The 17,129-nt window shown below is 43.3% G+C and overlaps 1 protein-coding gene across 2 annotated transcripts in view; it reads right to left on the minus strand.

Annotated features, from left to right (window-relative positions):
• The window catches only part of ABCA4 (ATP binding cassette subfamily A member 4), a 124,968-nt gene that overhangs the window by 841 nt on the left and 106,998 nt on the right, over positions 1-17,129 (minus strand). Inside the window, exons 41-49 of one of the 2 annotated variants that reach the window (XM_033115500.1) lie at positions 16,898-17,018; positions 16,400-16,462; positions 15,233-15,339; positions 13,098-13,239; positions 8,896-9,030; positions 7,869-7,972; positions 7,692-7,784; positions 5,680-5,929; positions 4,178-4,264 (exon numbers count right to left, since the gene is read on the minus strand). In XM_033115500.1, coding sequence (XP_032971391.1) covers positions 4,205-4,264; positions 5,680-5,929; positions 7,692-7,784; positions 7,869-7,972; positions 8,896-9,030; positions 13,098-13,239; positions 15,233-15,339; positions 16,400-16,462; positions 16,898-17,018 — 1,075 coding nt within the window. In that variant the 3' untranslated portion in view covers positions 4,178-4,204. Of the gene's footprint in view, positions 1-3,607; positions 4,265-5,679; positions 5,930-7,691; positions 7,785-7,868; positions 7,973-8,895; positions 9,031-13,097; positions 13,240-15,232; positions 15,340-16,399; positions 16,463-16,897; positions 17,019-17,129 lie in introns of those variants that run through there. The other variant, XM_033115499.1, reaches the window with a different exon arrangement.

A 17,129-nucleotide genomic window follows, 5' to 3' on the forward strand; every position in this document is an offset into this window, starting at 1 on the left:
TTATAAACTAGATTCCACAAAATCTCCTCTCGGAATATATTTTACAGGACTGAGCCCTTTAAGAATTTATACAGTCTTGATAAGGAGACACACTGATCTCTAGACAATGAAATCTTGGTGTGGTCCTCACTCACAGACTGGGTGAAGGCTCTCGCCTGCTGAACTTTCTGAAGCGGTGCTCTCACATTTGTTCAGAGGCAAATTGTGAACATCTTCTAGAACTTTCTAGAACTAAGAGAAATGACCTTTTTCTTATTTGTAGGATACTTTAAAGAAAATTCTTTTAAAGTGGTATAATGTAAACAGGAATGTAATTACTATTTGTTTCATGGCATTTGTTTATTACAATGCCATACAGAAGGATTTTGACAAACCTTTATAAAGGTACTATGTCATAAAGTCAGAGTTCGGTTTTCAATCATAAATTTATTATAAAAATATAGCAATTTAATAAATGTGTTGCAGTAGGTTTTCTAATATTTGTATGCTAAAATACGACCAACAACATAAAAAATGGTCACATCCAATGGCGGGAGGGAGTTTGGAATTAACCGCTGTAGTTCACAGACCATGAGCCCCCTCCCCAGGCCAAGAGATGACCTGGCATTAGCCCTTTAAGAGAGACTATGCCAGGTGGGGAGGGGGAGACCACTGGTAGTTCCAGGTAATACTACACAATGATTTATTCTGAGTTATGAAAGGGATTCATAACTGCAAGTGACTTTCAAAGAGTAATTTCCTACAGGTATAAACAGCAAGTACAAGATCTATAAACGAAAAAAAGTGGCTGGAAAATCTTAGCAAAACTAACTTTTCTTGGATAGGTGCTTTTACTTAGGCATTTCTGGGCCCCGTGGAAAGATGGTGGGAAGAGTCAAACTTGTCAAGTAACCATTAGATCTCTACTGGTCAAGAGGAAGAGGAAATATCCATCATAAGCACAACCTTGGAAAGGAGTGTTTAAATCATTAGTGGTATTTGTTTTTTCTCAAAAAAAGCAAAACAATGGGAAAAATGAGAATTGTATGGGAAATAAGGATTTTCACATCTTTGCTTATTGGAAAAATGCTTTGATTTCATGGCATTAAGGAACCATAAAAGATCCCAAATAGCTAAAGCAATTGAGAAAGAAGAACAAAATTGGAGGTATAATGGTACCTGATATGAAAATATACTATAAGGTGATAGTAATCAAAAGAGGTATTGGTATAAAAACAGACACATAGAGCAATGGAACAGAAGAGAGCTCAGAAATAAACCCATGCCTGTATGGTCAGTTAATCTATGGCAAAGGAGGTAAGAATATACAATGGAGTAAAGACAGTCTATTCAGTAAATGTGTTGGGAAAACTGGACAACCATATGCAAAAAAAGTAAAATTCGACTACTTTCTTACACCATATGTAAGAATAAATTCAAAACGGATTAAAGACTTATATGTAAGACCCAGAATCATAAAACTCCTAGAAGAAAACATAGTCAGTAAACTCTCTGACATTGCTCTTAGTAATATAGCTTTTTTGGATATGTCTCCTTGGGCAAGGGAAACAAAACAAAACAAAAATAAACAAATGGGACTACATCGAACTAAAAAGTTTTTGCACAGCAAAGAAAATCATCAACATAAAAATACAACCTACTGAATGGAAGAATATATTCACCAATGATCTATCCAATAAGGGGTTAATATCCAAATACATAAGGAACTCATACAACTTAATACCAAAAAGATAAACAATCTGATTAAAAAATGGTCAGAGGACCTTAATAGACATTTCTACAAAAAGAACATACAGATGGTCAATAGGCATATGAAAAGATGCTCAGTATCACTAATCATCAGAGAAATGCAAATTAAAACCACATGAAATATCACCGTACACCTGTCAGAATGGTTATCATCAACAAATGAACAAACAACAAGTGTTGGCAAGGATGTGGAGAAAAGGGAACACATGAGCACTGTTGGTGGGATTGCAAATTTGTGCCGCCACTATGGAAAACAGAATGAAGGAACTTCAAAAAAATGAAAAATAGAACTACCATATGACCCAGCAATTCCACTTCTGGGCATTTATCCAAAGAGACCCAAAAAACTGAATTGAAAAAGATACATGCATCCCTATGTTCATTGCAGCATTATTTACAATAGCCCCTCCAAGATATGAAAGCAACCTACGTACTCATCAATAGACAATTGGATAAAGAAGAGGTGGTACATACATAATATGGACTATTACTCGGCCATATAAGAAAGAATGAAATCTTACCATTTGTGACAATCAGGATGGACCGAGAGGGTTTTATTATGCTAAGTAAAATAAGTCAGACAGAGAAAGACAAACACCGTATGATTTCACTTATATGTGGAGTCTAAAAAAACAACAACAAACAAAACGGAAATATACTCAGAGACAGAACAAACTGATGGTTGCCAGATGGGAGGAGGCTTGGGGGGGAGGGGCTGGGTGAAAAAGCTGAAGGGATTAAGAAGCACAAATCGTCAGTTACAAAACAATCATGGGGATGTAAAGTACAACATAGGGAATATAGTCAATAATACTGTAATAACTACATGTGGTGTCAGGTGGGTACTAGGCTTATCAGGGGGATCACTTCATAAATTATATAAATGTCTAACCACTATGCTGTACACCTGAAACTAATATTGTTGCCACGCAGCAGCCTACCCGTCTGTCTCCTCGTACCTGCCCCTAAAGCAAGGAGAGTCTGTGAGACGGATCCTTTCAGGGATTTTGCTTCACCTTTGTGCTTGCACCTTATGTCTCCCTGTTTGGCCCCAGAAAGATGGCTGGTCAGCCATGACGAATAAGATTCCCCATGGTGGGGACAACTCAAGCCAGGCGCAGTCGAGTGGGGACCAACAGGAAAACCCACGGGGCTCATAGAAGTGGGCACAGCCCCCCACCTTCCTCAGGCTAAGGAAAGCCTCGCCCCTGTGGCTGCATTCCTTCCCGCAACCTGCTGGGGAAGAGATTCAATGGTGTGCTCTCCATGTATTCATATGCATATAGGTTTTGTCCCTTGGGGAAGTACAGACATCCTGAGACTTAGCAAGGGTGATTGGCTTGAATCAGTTTCCTATTATGATGTATAGGAGTCACAGATCTTGAGATTGACAAGCTTTATCCTCACCTAACTAATAAAAGCTAATGCATAGGCCCAATTTGGCGCCCACTTCTTGAGATTGGAGACTCTTGGTCCCGCTTCACTCTATTCATGGCTACTGTCTTTTCTTAACCTTACTCCGCCCTCCTCACTCCCCACAACCCTCGTCGGACGCAACATAATATAATATTGTATGTCAACTGTAACTGAAAAACAGACAAAATGAAAAAATAAAAAGTATAAATAAGGAAAATAATAAATCAAATCCCAGTCTTAAACCAAGGATTCTGGTATCTCCTTCAGTATTCTCTCTCTTTCTCTTTCTCTCTCTCTCTCTGTTTCTCTCTCTCTCTCTGTTTCTCTCTCTCTCTCTCTCCCTCTCTCTCTCTCTCTCTCTCTCTCTCTGTCGGGGAAAATGGGATGCGGTGGGAGCGCTCCTTACATGGGGCTGGGGTGTCATTCCAGGGCAGGAACCTGGAAGCACGTATCCCAAGAGTAATCAAGTCCAGGATACATAACTTCAATTGCTTCTTCCTTTATCATCTTGATATTTTCATAAAGAACAAATAGCCCTCTTCCTAAAACAGCAATCCTTGCTCTAACCAAATGTGTCCACCATTGAAATGAAGTGCCAGTTAATTCCCTTCCGAACACATAACCAGACACGGATATCAAGTATCCCAACAACCAAGACATTTTAACATTCTCTATCTTCCCTGCTTCTTATTTTCAAAATCCAAGTTCTTTTTTCTTCTTCACTCTAAGCAAAAACATATGGGGAAGTTCTTTTCAAAAAAGCCCTCCGATACCATCCAAATGGTTTTCTGATTACAAAATGAACCCATACAAATATGGATTGAAAAGTCCTTTATCACAGAACTGGAGTCGGGAGTGGCAGGGAAGTGGTAGGGATGTAGAGAGGATGTGGTATGGGTGGGGCTTTCTGCAGGAGGCAAATCTGGGCCTTGGGACCCCTCAGGCCCAGTGGACAGGCCCCTGAGCTGAGGATCTGCCTCAAGTAATGGACTGTGAAAGGGGAGCAGGGTACCTTGGCTTGTCTGCTGCCTCCAGCAGCTCAAGGGTGCAAAGGGAGGTCATGAATTTCAGTCTGCTGTTTAGCAAAGTTCACAAATACCTAGAAGCAAGAAAAAAGCAAGAGTAGGTAGATGTTTCCAGAAAAATGGTACCCTTCACCCACCCACCCACTTTTTTTCTCTTTTTCACAGTTCATATACAGTCCTGCCAAAGCAGCTTGTGTACTGTGGGAGAGGAGACTGGCCGACCCGAGGAAGCCCAGCCACCAGTGCCCTGGACAGGGGCTTGTTTCTTCAAATTCTGAGCTAAGATAAAGGCGTTGCCATGGAACTTCCCAAGGACTTGGGGCACCCGAGCTTGGGGTATTCAAGACAAGGAGGCTCTCAGCAAGCAGCGTCCTCCTAAACCTCTAAAGAAGAAAGAACAAAACAAAACAGGAGCCTGATCTCATGTCTTTTCTGTTCTTCATTCAATGTGCCGTGTGGCCGTGACTCGTGCTCCTGCCTTCATCTGCTTACGGCTGAGAAAAAGGTGCTGGTGAGCCAGCTCCTCAAAGGGAGCTTGTCTATTTCCACTGCTCCACTAACAGTCTTTAAGGATGTTTATTTAAAACAAACATACAGGGACAACAAAAACCCCCAGAAACAACTCAAATGTCCAAAGAAATGAATGGATAAATAAAACATGGCATACACACACACACACACACACACACACACACACACACACACATATGTATATATAACGGACTATTACTCAGCCTTTTAAAGAAGGATGTTCTGGAACTTGCTACAACATGGATTAACATTAAGGACATTATGTCAAATGAAATAAGTTAGACAAAAAGGACAAAACGCTGTATAAGTCCACTTATATGAGGTATGTGGAGTAGTCAACGGAAAGTGGAGCAGTGGTTACCAGTGGCTTGGGGGCGGCTATTGCTTAATGGATACAGAGTTTCAATTTGGGAAGATGAACAATTTCTGGGGATGGATGGTGGTGATGGTGCTTGCACAACAAAGTGAATGTACTTAATGCCACTGAATCGCACACTTAAAATATAATTATGTTTATGTTATGTATATTTTACCACAATAAAAAAGTGATCACATTAAAAAAACAAAAAGCCTGACACCTGGCACACGCGTTTATCAAAACTCACCAAATTGTACACCTAAAAATGAGTGTATTTTATTGTAAGTAAATTAAGCAACAGTAAAGCCGAGTAAAAAAGAAAATAAGTAAAGCCACCACCACAAACCCGAAAGGATAAAATGAAGTCAGAGTGTAGTGGGGAAGGATGGTATAAAGTTAATGAAGGTTGCTGATAACTAAAATAGTGTTAGAAAATAATGTCTGATATACGGCATTTCACCCTAATGGACAGATGGACGAGAGTGTTAAAACTCAGGCATGTCATACCTCCCTCCTGTGTGGATTCTGGCCCAGGTTAGGTGGTCCAGCCCAGTCTTTGCACAGCCCTGCTCTGCACATGGCACCCCTCGGGAGACTTGCCTGGTCCAGCGTGGTCTGTGTGACCGAGTACTCCTCAATGAGCAGACTGTCCTTGTGGGAGATGAGCAGCCGGAAGATCCTGGCCAGGGAGGAGGCGGCGACCTGGTACTGGAGCATGTTGTAGTGTCTCTCCCTCTGCACGCTGCCTGGGAAGTTCCCCTGGAAGAACTGCTCCACAGGATTCAGGTCGGGAAGCAAGCCGTCCTTCGGGGATTTGATTTTCATTGTGACGATGTAGCCATCTCCAAACCTAGGGGATGCCCACGGTGGCGTAGTACAGGCCTGTTAGCAGTTGGGTCTAAGGCAGTCCCAAAATAAGGCATAGACTCATCAAAACTATTGGGGATTCAAAGTCCATGCTATTAGACCTGTGTGCGTGTTTAAAACTAGGAGTGAAAAACCTGTAATAATTCCTGGAGAGATAGTTTGATACAAATTCAGAGGTCTAACTGTGTGTTGTGTGGTGACGTGGGTCACCAGACCTGTGTCCTCTTTCCAACGCCTGGAGGCATGGATGTTCCCTGTTCCTATGCCTCTCATATACTTGCTGAAGTCAAAGGTGGTTTTAGTCCCCTGCAGAGATCACAGGCCTGCCCGTGAAACACATGGGCCCAGTGCTCACTCAGGGGTGGAAAGGCTGCCTGGCCCTTTAAGAGACCAGGTGGGAGCAAAGGCTTGGAAAGCCAGCATTTCCTGTAGAAGCGTCCAGAACACATGGAGCAGACAGGGCCACCGCCATTGATTGGTGCTTCCCTAGTCCCCTCACCAGGTGAGCCGGTCACTGGCACATGGCTAAAGAATGGTCTGCCAGAGAGTGTGTACACGGCCAGCTGGCTTCCCTACACCCTTATGTCCCGCTATAATTGTGTCAGTTATAACTTCTTTCAATGTTGTAACGGGACCAAGGGTTATTGCCCTCTACAATAAAATGTCTCTACCTTTTAGCTATGGAAAACCGACTGTCCCTCCACATGGGGACAGTCCCCTCTCACCGCCTCTCCCATGGGGATACTGAGAAGTGAGAAGGAGGGAGGAACGTCATGTGTCCAGCAGCAGACACAGGGAGGTGCTGACACAGGTCTGATGACCTCACATACAGAAGTGCCCCTAATATCTGTGCAGCGTCCAAGCTTTTGTGGCTCAAGAATCGTGGGTCAAATATTCAAACACAGCTAATCAACCAGACCTTTCTCAGTCACTAATTTGCCCTGATGCATATAAGGATGATGTATTCTGTGCAACACACTCCCTTGGGTGCTTCTCGGCACAGATAAAGTGGGTTATGTGTGTTCCTTTTACCAACTAGCATGTTGATTTTTATATTCTGGGCTCTCAAAAAGCGTTTGTTGAACAAACAAGTGATAAATGCCCCCTTCCTCTTTTATAATGCACACCAGAATGCAAGGGAACCTGGCATTATTATCCTAATCTTGTTTTAACGGATTGTCAGGTTTGGTGCACAAACCATTAATAATAACGCATTATTTACAGCAGTTTACAATTTATGGGGGCAGGGTAACCCTACGGAAGGTTACTGGCATTGCTGGTTTGTTGTATAATACACGGTCATTTCTCAAACTCAAAAGCATACGATATTCCAGAAAGGAAAAGTGATTCTCAGGCTGTTTGGTCTCCTAATCATTCCTATGTTGGTTGTGGCCTCTTATGAAATGTCATCGGTGCTGGATTTGTTGGGATAATGAGGCAGTGGTACTACATTCCCTCATCCCAGCCAGGCTCTGCATGCGTCCCAATCAGAACCCTCCACCTGGAAACTGGGGGAGCCTTCGACCACAGACAATTAGCCCAATATAGACAGTTTCTTTCATCACAATGGCTTTCTCCATCTGCTGCAGCAGAACGAGGCCTGGCCACTACCTGCCTCTGCCCGTGCAGTGAGGGGCAACAGGACACTCCCAAGTGACAGTAGAGAGCACCGGGCCTGGTGGAGCTCTCCAGGAAGGTAACAAAGGCGCCTCCAGGAAGGTAACAAAGGCCCACCATCTCCTTACTTGGACTTGAGATGCTGACTGGTGCCCAGACACTGAAAGGTGCCCTTCACCATGATGGCCAGCCGGGTACACAGGGCCTCACATTCTTCCATGCTGTGGGGCAGGAGAGAGGAGGTGAGGGGTGGGGGGGACTCCCGCCTGTCCCCTGCTCCACTCCGGCCCCTGGGAATCCCTTGCCTGTGGGATGTGAGGACGACAGCCCTCCCTTCTCTGATGATGCTCAGGATGGAGTTCCACAGCACGCGGCGTGCGTGGGGGTCCATGCCTGTGGTGGGCTCGTCCTGTGGGGAAGCAGAGAGGGCAGGGGCCACGCTTGGAGCCAGCCCCCACTGGTTACTGCATCCTCCTTGGCTGACTTCCTCTGAGCGTTGTCTCTGGCAGACGGTGCACCACGTCACTCCCCAGTGGGGTGAGACCTGGGACCAAGGTGCAGAGCATAGAAGGCAGGTGATGAAGCAAGAGAGTGAAGCGAAATCATACACACCATGTCATCCCAGGAATGGGTTAAGGTTGAGTAAGGCAATGGTAGAATTACTTTAAAAACAGACAACGCTTCCCTCCCCACCAAACCTTATACATATTTACAAGGAGGCAGTGAGCTAGCCCATGTACCTGCCTTTTCTTGCTCCCTCCAAGTCCTTCCCTCATAAAGCTCAGACTGCACGGGCGTGGGGGCCTCAGGCCTGGGCTTGGTCTGGCTCCGGTGACAGTCACATGAGCCATTGATTCTACACATATGTTTGCAATGAAGCAGGGAGATAGCTTAGGGGCCTTTTCTGGCTCCCTCCAAGTCCTGCGACCCATGGTCTCATAAACCCCACACCCTGTGGGCACGGGGGCCTCAGGTTCCAAGTCTGAGTCACATGAGACTCTGATCCAGGCCAATGCTCCTGTCCACTTCAGTCCCAAACAGGCCTCCTCAGGCAGCAGTCATTTCTGAGCAGACACTGACAGTCCACAGAGGGGCTGAACTTCCCTGTTGTGAACCAGTGGCCCCACAAGAAACGCCTCAGGACTCAGAGTGAGAATGTGTGTGGCTCAAGTTTCCCCCAAGAGCTGTGAACCCAACACTGGGCTGACTTGCTCAAAATGGGCAGAATAGGGACCAGTCCAGACAGAAACAGACTGCTGCATTTTCTAATCTGCTGACCCAAACCCAGAGAGCCCCCACTCGGTTCCAGCCCTTGGTCACAGTGCCCCTCACCAGCAGCACCAGTGGTGGGCAGCCAATCAGGGCCATGGCTGTGGAGAGTTTCCGCTTATTGCCCCCACTGTAGGTGCCGGCCAGGCAGTCCGCATACAGAGACAGGCCCAGGCTCTGAATACTCCAGTTTGCCATCTAGGGAAGAGGAAGAAATCCCATTTAGGAGAGACAAAGAACCAAACACCCCAAACCTCCACCAATTCAAAGTCTTGAGCTACCAGATCTCACAGATCTAGGATGACAGACAAAAACTAAGCCAAAACAGTGCCACCTGCTGGCTCATGTTCTCTGGCCACAGCTTCAGGAGCCAGGCTTCACCTTTCCACTGCCTTAGATTCCAATGTGTCCTCGTCAGCTCAGCACCTGATGGGTGCAGCCCTCTGAGAAATGGGTTTCAGCCTTACAAAGAGCAGAACAGAGCTTCTTACCCAATGTCCCAGACTATGGCTAGGAGGGGGAGGGGGAGAGGAAGAGTCCTAGGGTCTGTTTGAGAAGATGGTGGGTCCCATTGATTCCACCCCTCAGTGAGCTCACACTTGAGGTCTCATGCATCAGATGTATACTTATAGAGCACCCACTGTGAGCCAGGCTCTGTACTAGGCACTGGAGAATAATGGTGAACGTAGCCATTGACCTTGTACTCAGAGATGGGGCCTGCGTGATAATCGAAATAAAGAGAATAATGACAGATTATAACAGTGCTTTGCAGGGAACAGGGCACTCAACAGGGAACTATGACAGAGAATAACAGGTGTGTGTGTGTGTGTGTGTGTGAGCATGCACGCTCGCACACATATGGGCATAGAAATAAAACTAGGGAAGTCAATGGAGACAAACCCACCCTGCTTCTGCCTTCTGTACTTGTAACTCTGCCTGGAATGTTCTTCCCCTAGATATCCACATGGCCCATTCTCTGAGCTCCTTCAGGTCTTCATTCAGAAGTCACTTCTGTGAGGTTTTCCCTGGGCCACCCTATCTAACAGGGCAAACCCTACCCCAACAATTCTTCCCTGCTTTATTTTTCCCCTAAAAACTTTTCCCTCACAAATGTCCTGTAGAGTTTATTTATCTATTTATTGTCTGTCCCTCCCACTAGAATGTAAGCTCCATTTTTAACTTTTTATCTGGAATAGTTTCCAACTTACAGAAACATGTAAAAAGAAGAATAGTACAAAGAATATTCATAAACCCTTTACTCTCTTTTTCTTTCTTCCTCTCTTAGACACACACACACCCACACACACCCACACACACACACACAAACACACACAATTTTTTCAGACCCATTTGAGGATAAGACACATCATGGTCCTTCACTTCTAAATACTGTAGTGTCGGTTTCCTAAGAATAAGGATATTCTCTTACATAAACACAGTACAGTTATCACTGTCAGTAAATTTAACATTGTCATAATACTTGAATCTATTGTTCACAGTTCGGTTTTGTCAGTTGGCCCAATAATGTGCTTCACGGCATTGTTTTCTCTCCAGTATAGGATGCAGCCTAGTGTCCATTATTCAGTCGTCGTGTCTCCTTAGCCTCCTGTAATCAGGAACATTTCCATAATCTTTCTTTGCCTTTCCTGACTTTGATTCTTTTGAAGAATACAGCCCCTGTGTTTTTTAATAGAATATTCCTTTAGAGTTTTTTTCTTTTTCCATTACAGTAGACATTCCATATTATTTTATATTAGTTTCAGGTGTACAACATAATGATTAGACATTTATATAATTTTCGAAGTGATCCCCCACTTGGCACCATACATACACGTCATTATTACAGTAGTATTAACTATATTCCCTATGCTGTACTTTATATCCCCAGGACTATTTTATAACTGCCAATTTCTACTTTTATTGCCTTCACATTTTCCACCCAGCGCCCCCAAGCCCCCTTCTCATCCGACAACTATGAGCTTGTTCTCTGTATCTATGAGTCTATTTCTATTTTGTTTTTTAGATTCCACATGTAAGTGAAATCATATGGTATTTGTCCTTCCCTGTCTGACTTATTTCACTCAGCATAATACCCTCTAGGTCCATCCATGGTGTCGCAAATAGTAAGATTCCATTCTTTTTTATGGCCAAGTAACTTAGAGCAGGATAGATGTCTATCTGATGTTTCCTCATAAGATTCAGATTTATACATTCCCAATCAGAATATTACATAAGTGAAGTTGTGTTCCTTCTCAGGGTATTGCATATAGTGGCCTGAGATATCCATCTGCCTCTCAGGTAATGTTAATTTTGATCATCCAATTAAGGTGTTGTTTAATTTCTCCATTGTAAAATGATTGTGCTTCCACCTCGCAAACAATAAGCAATCTGTGGGAGATATTTTTAAACCACACAAATATTTTGCTTCTCATAAAAAAATTTCCCCTAGATTTATCAACCATTGGTGATTCTTGTACAATCCAATCTACGACGTTGCAAAATGATTTTTCAACTCCATAACTTCCTCCACATAACCAGCTGTCTCTGTTTTTTCACTGTAAGCAAGAACCCTTCCTTCTGTCCTATTTATTTATTTATCTATTTAATAGTATTGACTTATAAATTACTATCCACCGTCCCAGTGTTTTATAATTAATCATGGTATTTAATTATTTTGATGTTCAAATTTTCCCATATATGGCTATTGGGATCCCTTCAAGATGGCTCCTGTGTACTTGTGACATGTCTCTATTGTTTTTCTTTTTAAGCACTGCTTTACTTTCTGGTAAATAAGATGTTCCAGGCTAATTTAATACCTACGCTGTCTCAGCCCTAGAATTTGTAATTGTTTGAGGAGTCACAGTTCCTTTTAGTGAGGAATGGTATTAGATAACAAAATATGAGCACTAAGTGTGCTCATTGTTACTGGGCTACTTTTCTTAGCCCTTTCAGAGGACAGACATACACATACACAAACACATACACACATATATGCATATACATGCCTAAGAGCGATATATAGGAGCACATATGCACCAACTCATGCATATAAATATTTCATGAGTTTACAGTGGTATCTCCAATTCCAATCCATCCCCATAGGGTCTCTCTTGCTTTCTTCTTTTCCATATTTGTATGTCACTTCTTCTGCAGTGAGAACTCTGGCCCTCAACAACATTAACACAATTTACTTTTAAATTTACTTAATCCTACACCCCATGTAAAATTTGTTTCAGAATTGCTTTGCCCACGCAATTATAAAAAAACAAACAAATAATGGACTAAAAGGAGCTCAGAATTTGTAGTTTTTCCCCCTCTGCTCCACTTGCTTAAGACTAAGGATACAAAGTCAAGTACTGTGTCATCAGTTATTTGTATTAGTTCTTTTCCTCGCCTTTTGCATGATGATAATATTTATTTGAAATAAAATTGGATTATTTGTTTCAGTTTGCTTTCAGTGTTAGGATTTTCTTTTTGTTTTCATTTTTGCCCCTTCCCATTCTTATTTAGTTTTATTTTTTGAATATGTAGAACATTAACAGGTTTCCAAAAGTCAAAACTATACAAAAAGATATCCTCAGGGAAGTGCCATTCCCTCCCATTTTCCTTTCACCCGGTTCCCTCTTGTTGATAATCAAATTCATGGTTTTCTGGTTTAGCCTTTCTACTTGTAAAGATAAGCAGACATATGTATGTTTTCTTATTTTTTTCTAGTTTCTTACATAAAGAGCATTATACATGTGCTTTTTGCACTTTCCTTTTTTAACTTAAAAATATCTCTTGGAAATACGGTAACTCCACATTAGTTCACAGAGCTTTTCCTTTTTTTTTTGTTTTTAACAGCTGCCTAAGACTTGTATGTATGTATCATAAGTTATTCAACCAACATCTTATACCTGAACATTTGGGTAATTTCCAATATTTCGCAACTACAAATGCAATAAATAACTTTGTGACAATGCATTTTGTATTGTGGGAGGCATATCTTCAGGGTAAATTCCCAGAAGTGGGATTGCTGGGTAGAAGAACAGACATACATTGTTTTGTTACATATGAGGACAAGGATATTTTTGTCTGTTTTGCTTATTGCTTTATCCTCATCTTTTAGAACAATACTTGGCACATAGTAGACACTCAGTAAGCAATTGTTGAATGAATGAATCGATAGCATTCTACAGCTTTCCCATCTCTAAATAATTGCAGTTTCATGAAATAGCCTTATGGTTTACCAAATTCCTAAGTGGCCACAACAAACCAATTTTTACCCTCTCGATTTCCTCTGCTGGTACACCTCGAAGCCGGGCATAAAGGTAAAGATGTTCTCGCCCTGTGAGCAGGTCATCAATTGCATCAAACTGAGGACAGTAGCCCATACTTTGATGGACTTCGGAAATGTTGGTTAAAATACTACAACAAGAAAAAGCAGTTAGCAAGTTTCTTTTTATATAGGAGGTGATCAGAGAGCTAGGCTGGAGGACTTTTGCCAACAGAGTAAGGAAGCTTCTCCTACTTTGCTTTACAAATGTGCACAACATTGAGGAATCAAAGTAGGGGCCCTTTGGTTAGAAACTGATAAACTTCAGGAGTTCTGAGCTTTGAATTCAGTCATATCCTCCCAATTTTCCCTGTCTAGGATAAACTGAATACCTGTTACACAAGTTAACTGCGGTTTTGGATTAGATCATTTGACATGTCAGGTTAAAAACAAAAGAAAGCAGGTTTAAGAAATGAACAGTGGTTTTTTGATCCCCTTCAGACATTTGGGAAGTAGCTAGAGAAGACACAGGCCTCCCAATCAAAGTCAATTCTGCATCTGTATTTATTGGCAGAGATACAGTCAATGAAAGAGGAACCAAAGAGATCATATCCAGAGCAAGAGGCTGGCAGTGAGAAGAGATAAAGTGAACTGAGTTCTATCAACTCCCTTTGACTAATATATTCTCCCCGACTAGAAAATACAATTCCTTGATGAAAAAATAAACTGCCCATAGACTGGTCAATCTCTTCCCCCTTCCTTTATAATTTAGGGTCTATATATAAAGGATGAAACAGAAAGAGGCCATGTAGTCACCTCACTATGACAAAACTGACTTCAGTAATGGCTGGGACAATTAAAACCACCCAGGGAAACAAGGAGGGTACTTTACCAAATTCACAGGAGCTACCAAACCAGAAAACCTCAATTCTGTGTTTTAAAGCTATAGTTTCTTTCTAGCTTCCATCTTGCTTTTAACTTCTGGGCATCAGATTATGTCTCACTTGGACTACAATTTGATGTCTCATGGCAAATTCTATTGTATCCCCCCTGCCCTCCACCCTCTGTCCCCCAAGACTTCTTTTGTTACCATCATGAAATCATTTGCTTGGTTGCAAGCTAAGCTGGATCTGCAGATGAGAGAAATCCAGCCATGACCTGGCTCCACCCCTGCCAATCCGTTTGCTCTAGCCCCAACAGGGATGGCTGGGGAAGGCAGGGGGACCATCCTGTCTGGGCCAGTGAAGCATGCTCAGTCTTCCCCCTGCTCAGTGGACATTGCGTGATGTTGAAGATGGCTCTTAGGTGAGAGGAGCTCTCAGTCAGGCAGACGCTGGGCAGCATGAACAGTGCCTAACTCCATTTATAAACCAGGGCAGAAGGCTCCCCTGGGCACATCTAATGTGTGTGAGCTCTGCTGTCCAAGGAGCAGCCTGGAAAGAGGCAAATGAGTTCATGTTCTCCATCCTGTGCCCATAGAGGACCAGTCTGTTTACTCACATCTTATTACCGAGAGCAGCAGGTACCCATCGGAATCCAAGGGCACATGCAATTTTCCCTTTATAAAGGCTCCTTGACCTGGGTAATCCAAGCATCAGCACAGAAATAGCCAATGGAGATTAAGGCCCCGACAACCTTTGAACCTGCCCCCACCTAGAAACTCCACCCAGAGGAAGGATGCTTCATCACAGACGTTCTTAACCTGGGGCCCAGAGGTCTTGCAGGATCATAAACTTCAGGGCTCAGTAAATTCCCGGAAACTCTGCAAAAATGTGTGGAGGGAGGTAATGGGGGACAATGGTGTATTTTTATAGGAAGAAGGTGCACGTGTTCATCAGATGCTCAAAGGAGTCCACGACCCAAAAAAGAATAAGAACCACTGACTCGGTGCTTCCCAGACTTCTGAGAATCCATGTTAACAGAGGAATGTCTTAACAATCACAATTCAGTTGAATTTTCCAGAAGGTCTATGTCTCAGACTGTTCGGACTATGCCCGCTGGGATGGCCACCTCTCTGCTCAGAGCTTTCAGGCTCTCAGTGTCACCCTCTGATACAGGGTCTTGCTCACCCTCCCTAGGCTGGGATGGGGACCTGGCACAGGACCTGCGAGAAGTACCCTGAGACAGGACGAGCAGGACACTCACCTTTTGCCTGCTACAGTGGCATCACCGGAGGTTACAGCGGTGTCCCCAGTGAGCATCTTGAAAGTGGTGGTTTTGCCAGCTCCGTTCACTCCCAGGAGGCCAAAGCACTGAGGGGAAAAATACAGAATTGGCCTCACCTTCGAACCCACCGGGGTCTGGAATGCCAGGCCCTAGGGCAAGTGTGTAGGTGGGGGGAGGCAGTTCAGACCTGTACGGTCATGACTGAAACCACTATCTGTGTGTGGTGTAGGGGGCAGAATATGCCACATCAAATGTGCCGCTTTGGCATGAGTATGATTTTGAGCTGCAGGCAATTGAGAAGAAGCAAACACAAGAAAAGCTCTCTGCCCTCCCCGTATTTGCCTAAAAGGAGGACATAAATTTACAAACTGTCCCCCCTCCCTTCTCTACCAAGACCGAAGTTAATCGCTGGAGACAACTTTAGATCCTTATGAGCTAGGAGATGGCACCAGAAGAATCTACATAACAAATTTTACTAACTAGCCTTCATTTACCATTTGTTTCCCATATATTTGCCTTCTAACAATTGGCCACCCTAGAAACTCAAGGTCCCTTTCCTTTGTCTTGTCAGTTCTCTAAAAATATATTGTTCTTTTGCTAAGATGCTATACAAACCCCAATACTAACCAATCCTTTGAGTCATGTTTCCTCCTAGATGTGCGATGCACACGCTAACAAACTTATCCTTGTTTTTCTCTTGTTAATCTGTCTTTTGTTAGGACAATTTATGGAGCCTGAGAATGTAGGAGGGTAGTAGGAAAGAGAATATTTCCTCCTCTACAGTGGCTACTGAGCACTAAAACCACATGTAGTCTAAATTGACATATGCTGTAAGTGTAAAACACACATTGGAGTTTGAAGACTTAGAAAAAACCCCAACAAAAGAACATAAAATATCTCATTAGTAATGTTTTATATGAATTACATGTTGAAGTGACAGTATTTCACATATATTGGATAAAATAAGTGATTAAGATTAATTTCACCTGTTTTAACCTTTTTACTGTGGCTACTAGAAACTTTAAAATGACCTGTGATGGCTTGTGTTTTATTTCTATTTAACAGCTTGGCTTTAGAGGGGAGAGGAGACATGCACAGGAACAGATTTTCTGAAGCCCCCTTAAACGTGATCTGCAGAGTACCTACCTCGCCAGGACGAACTCCCACACACAGCCTGTCCACAGCCGGGCCGGAGGTGCCTGAATAAATCTGCAAGATCAGAGAAATTGGACTGAAGACAGAAAGGGTTAGAGCTGGGAAGGGCAAGAGAGAGCAAAGGATGGTTTAGGCGAAAACTGCCAACACAAAGAGGGTACAGACTGACACGGGCATTCAGAGAGGGGCTGTGAGCGCTGAGAAATGTTGAAGCTGACCCACTGTGTGTAGATGGACTGAAGAAAGACCAGTGAGGTTGGTTGCAGTGGTGCTGGCTGAGGCCCAAAGATCAATACTAGGAAAATGCTTTGGAATTCAATGTTTTTAGAAGACACGTTAAACACAAAGATAATAACCCCCCATAAAATCAGAAAACAAATTGCTTGCATAGGCACATAGCTTGCTGCGTAGAAGGCAAATTACAACGTCGTGCCATATCTGGGTCCAACTGGCATCTCCAAACCAACTCTCCTACACCTATTCTCTTACCTTGGTTAGTTCGTTTAGAATTAAGATATCAGTTTTATTTCCTCCACGAATAATTCTTTGTCTTTCTTCAGCCACATCATCGTCTTCATCCACGACAGGCTCCTTAGCAGGCTCGGCAACCCTGGAGGAAGGAGCGGGGACAGGAAGCGCCCTCGGCACTGTCCTCTGCCTCTTCCTCCCCTCCCCTCACCTTTTCCCCAGGCTGGCTCTCCCTTCTCCAAGACTTGAATTC

Source organism: Rhinolophus ferrumequinum, chromosome 9, assembly GCF_004115265.2.
Source record: "Rhinolophus ferrumequinum isolate MPI-CBG mRhiFer1 chromosome 9, mRhiFer1_v1.p, whole genome shotgun sequence".
Lineage (NCBI taxonomy): Eukaryota > Metazoa > Chordata > Mammalia > Chiroptera > Rhinolophidae > Rhinolophus > Rhinolophus ferrumequinum.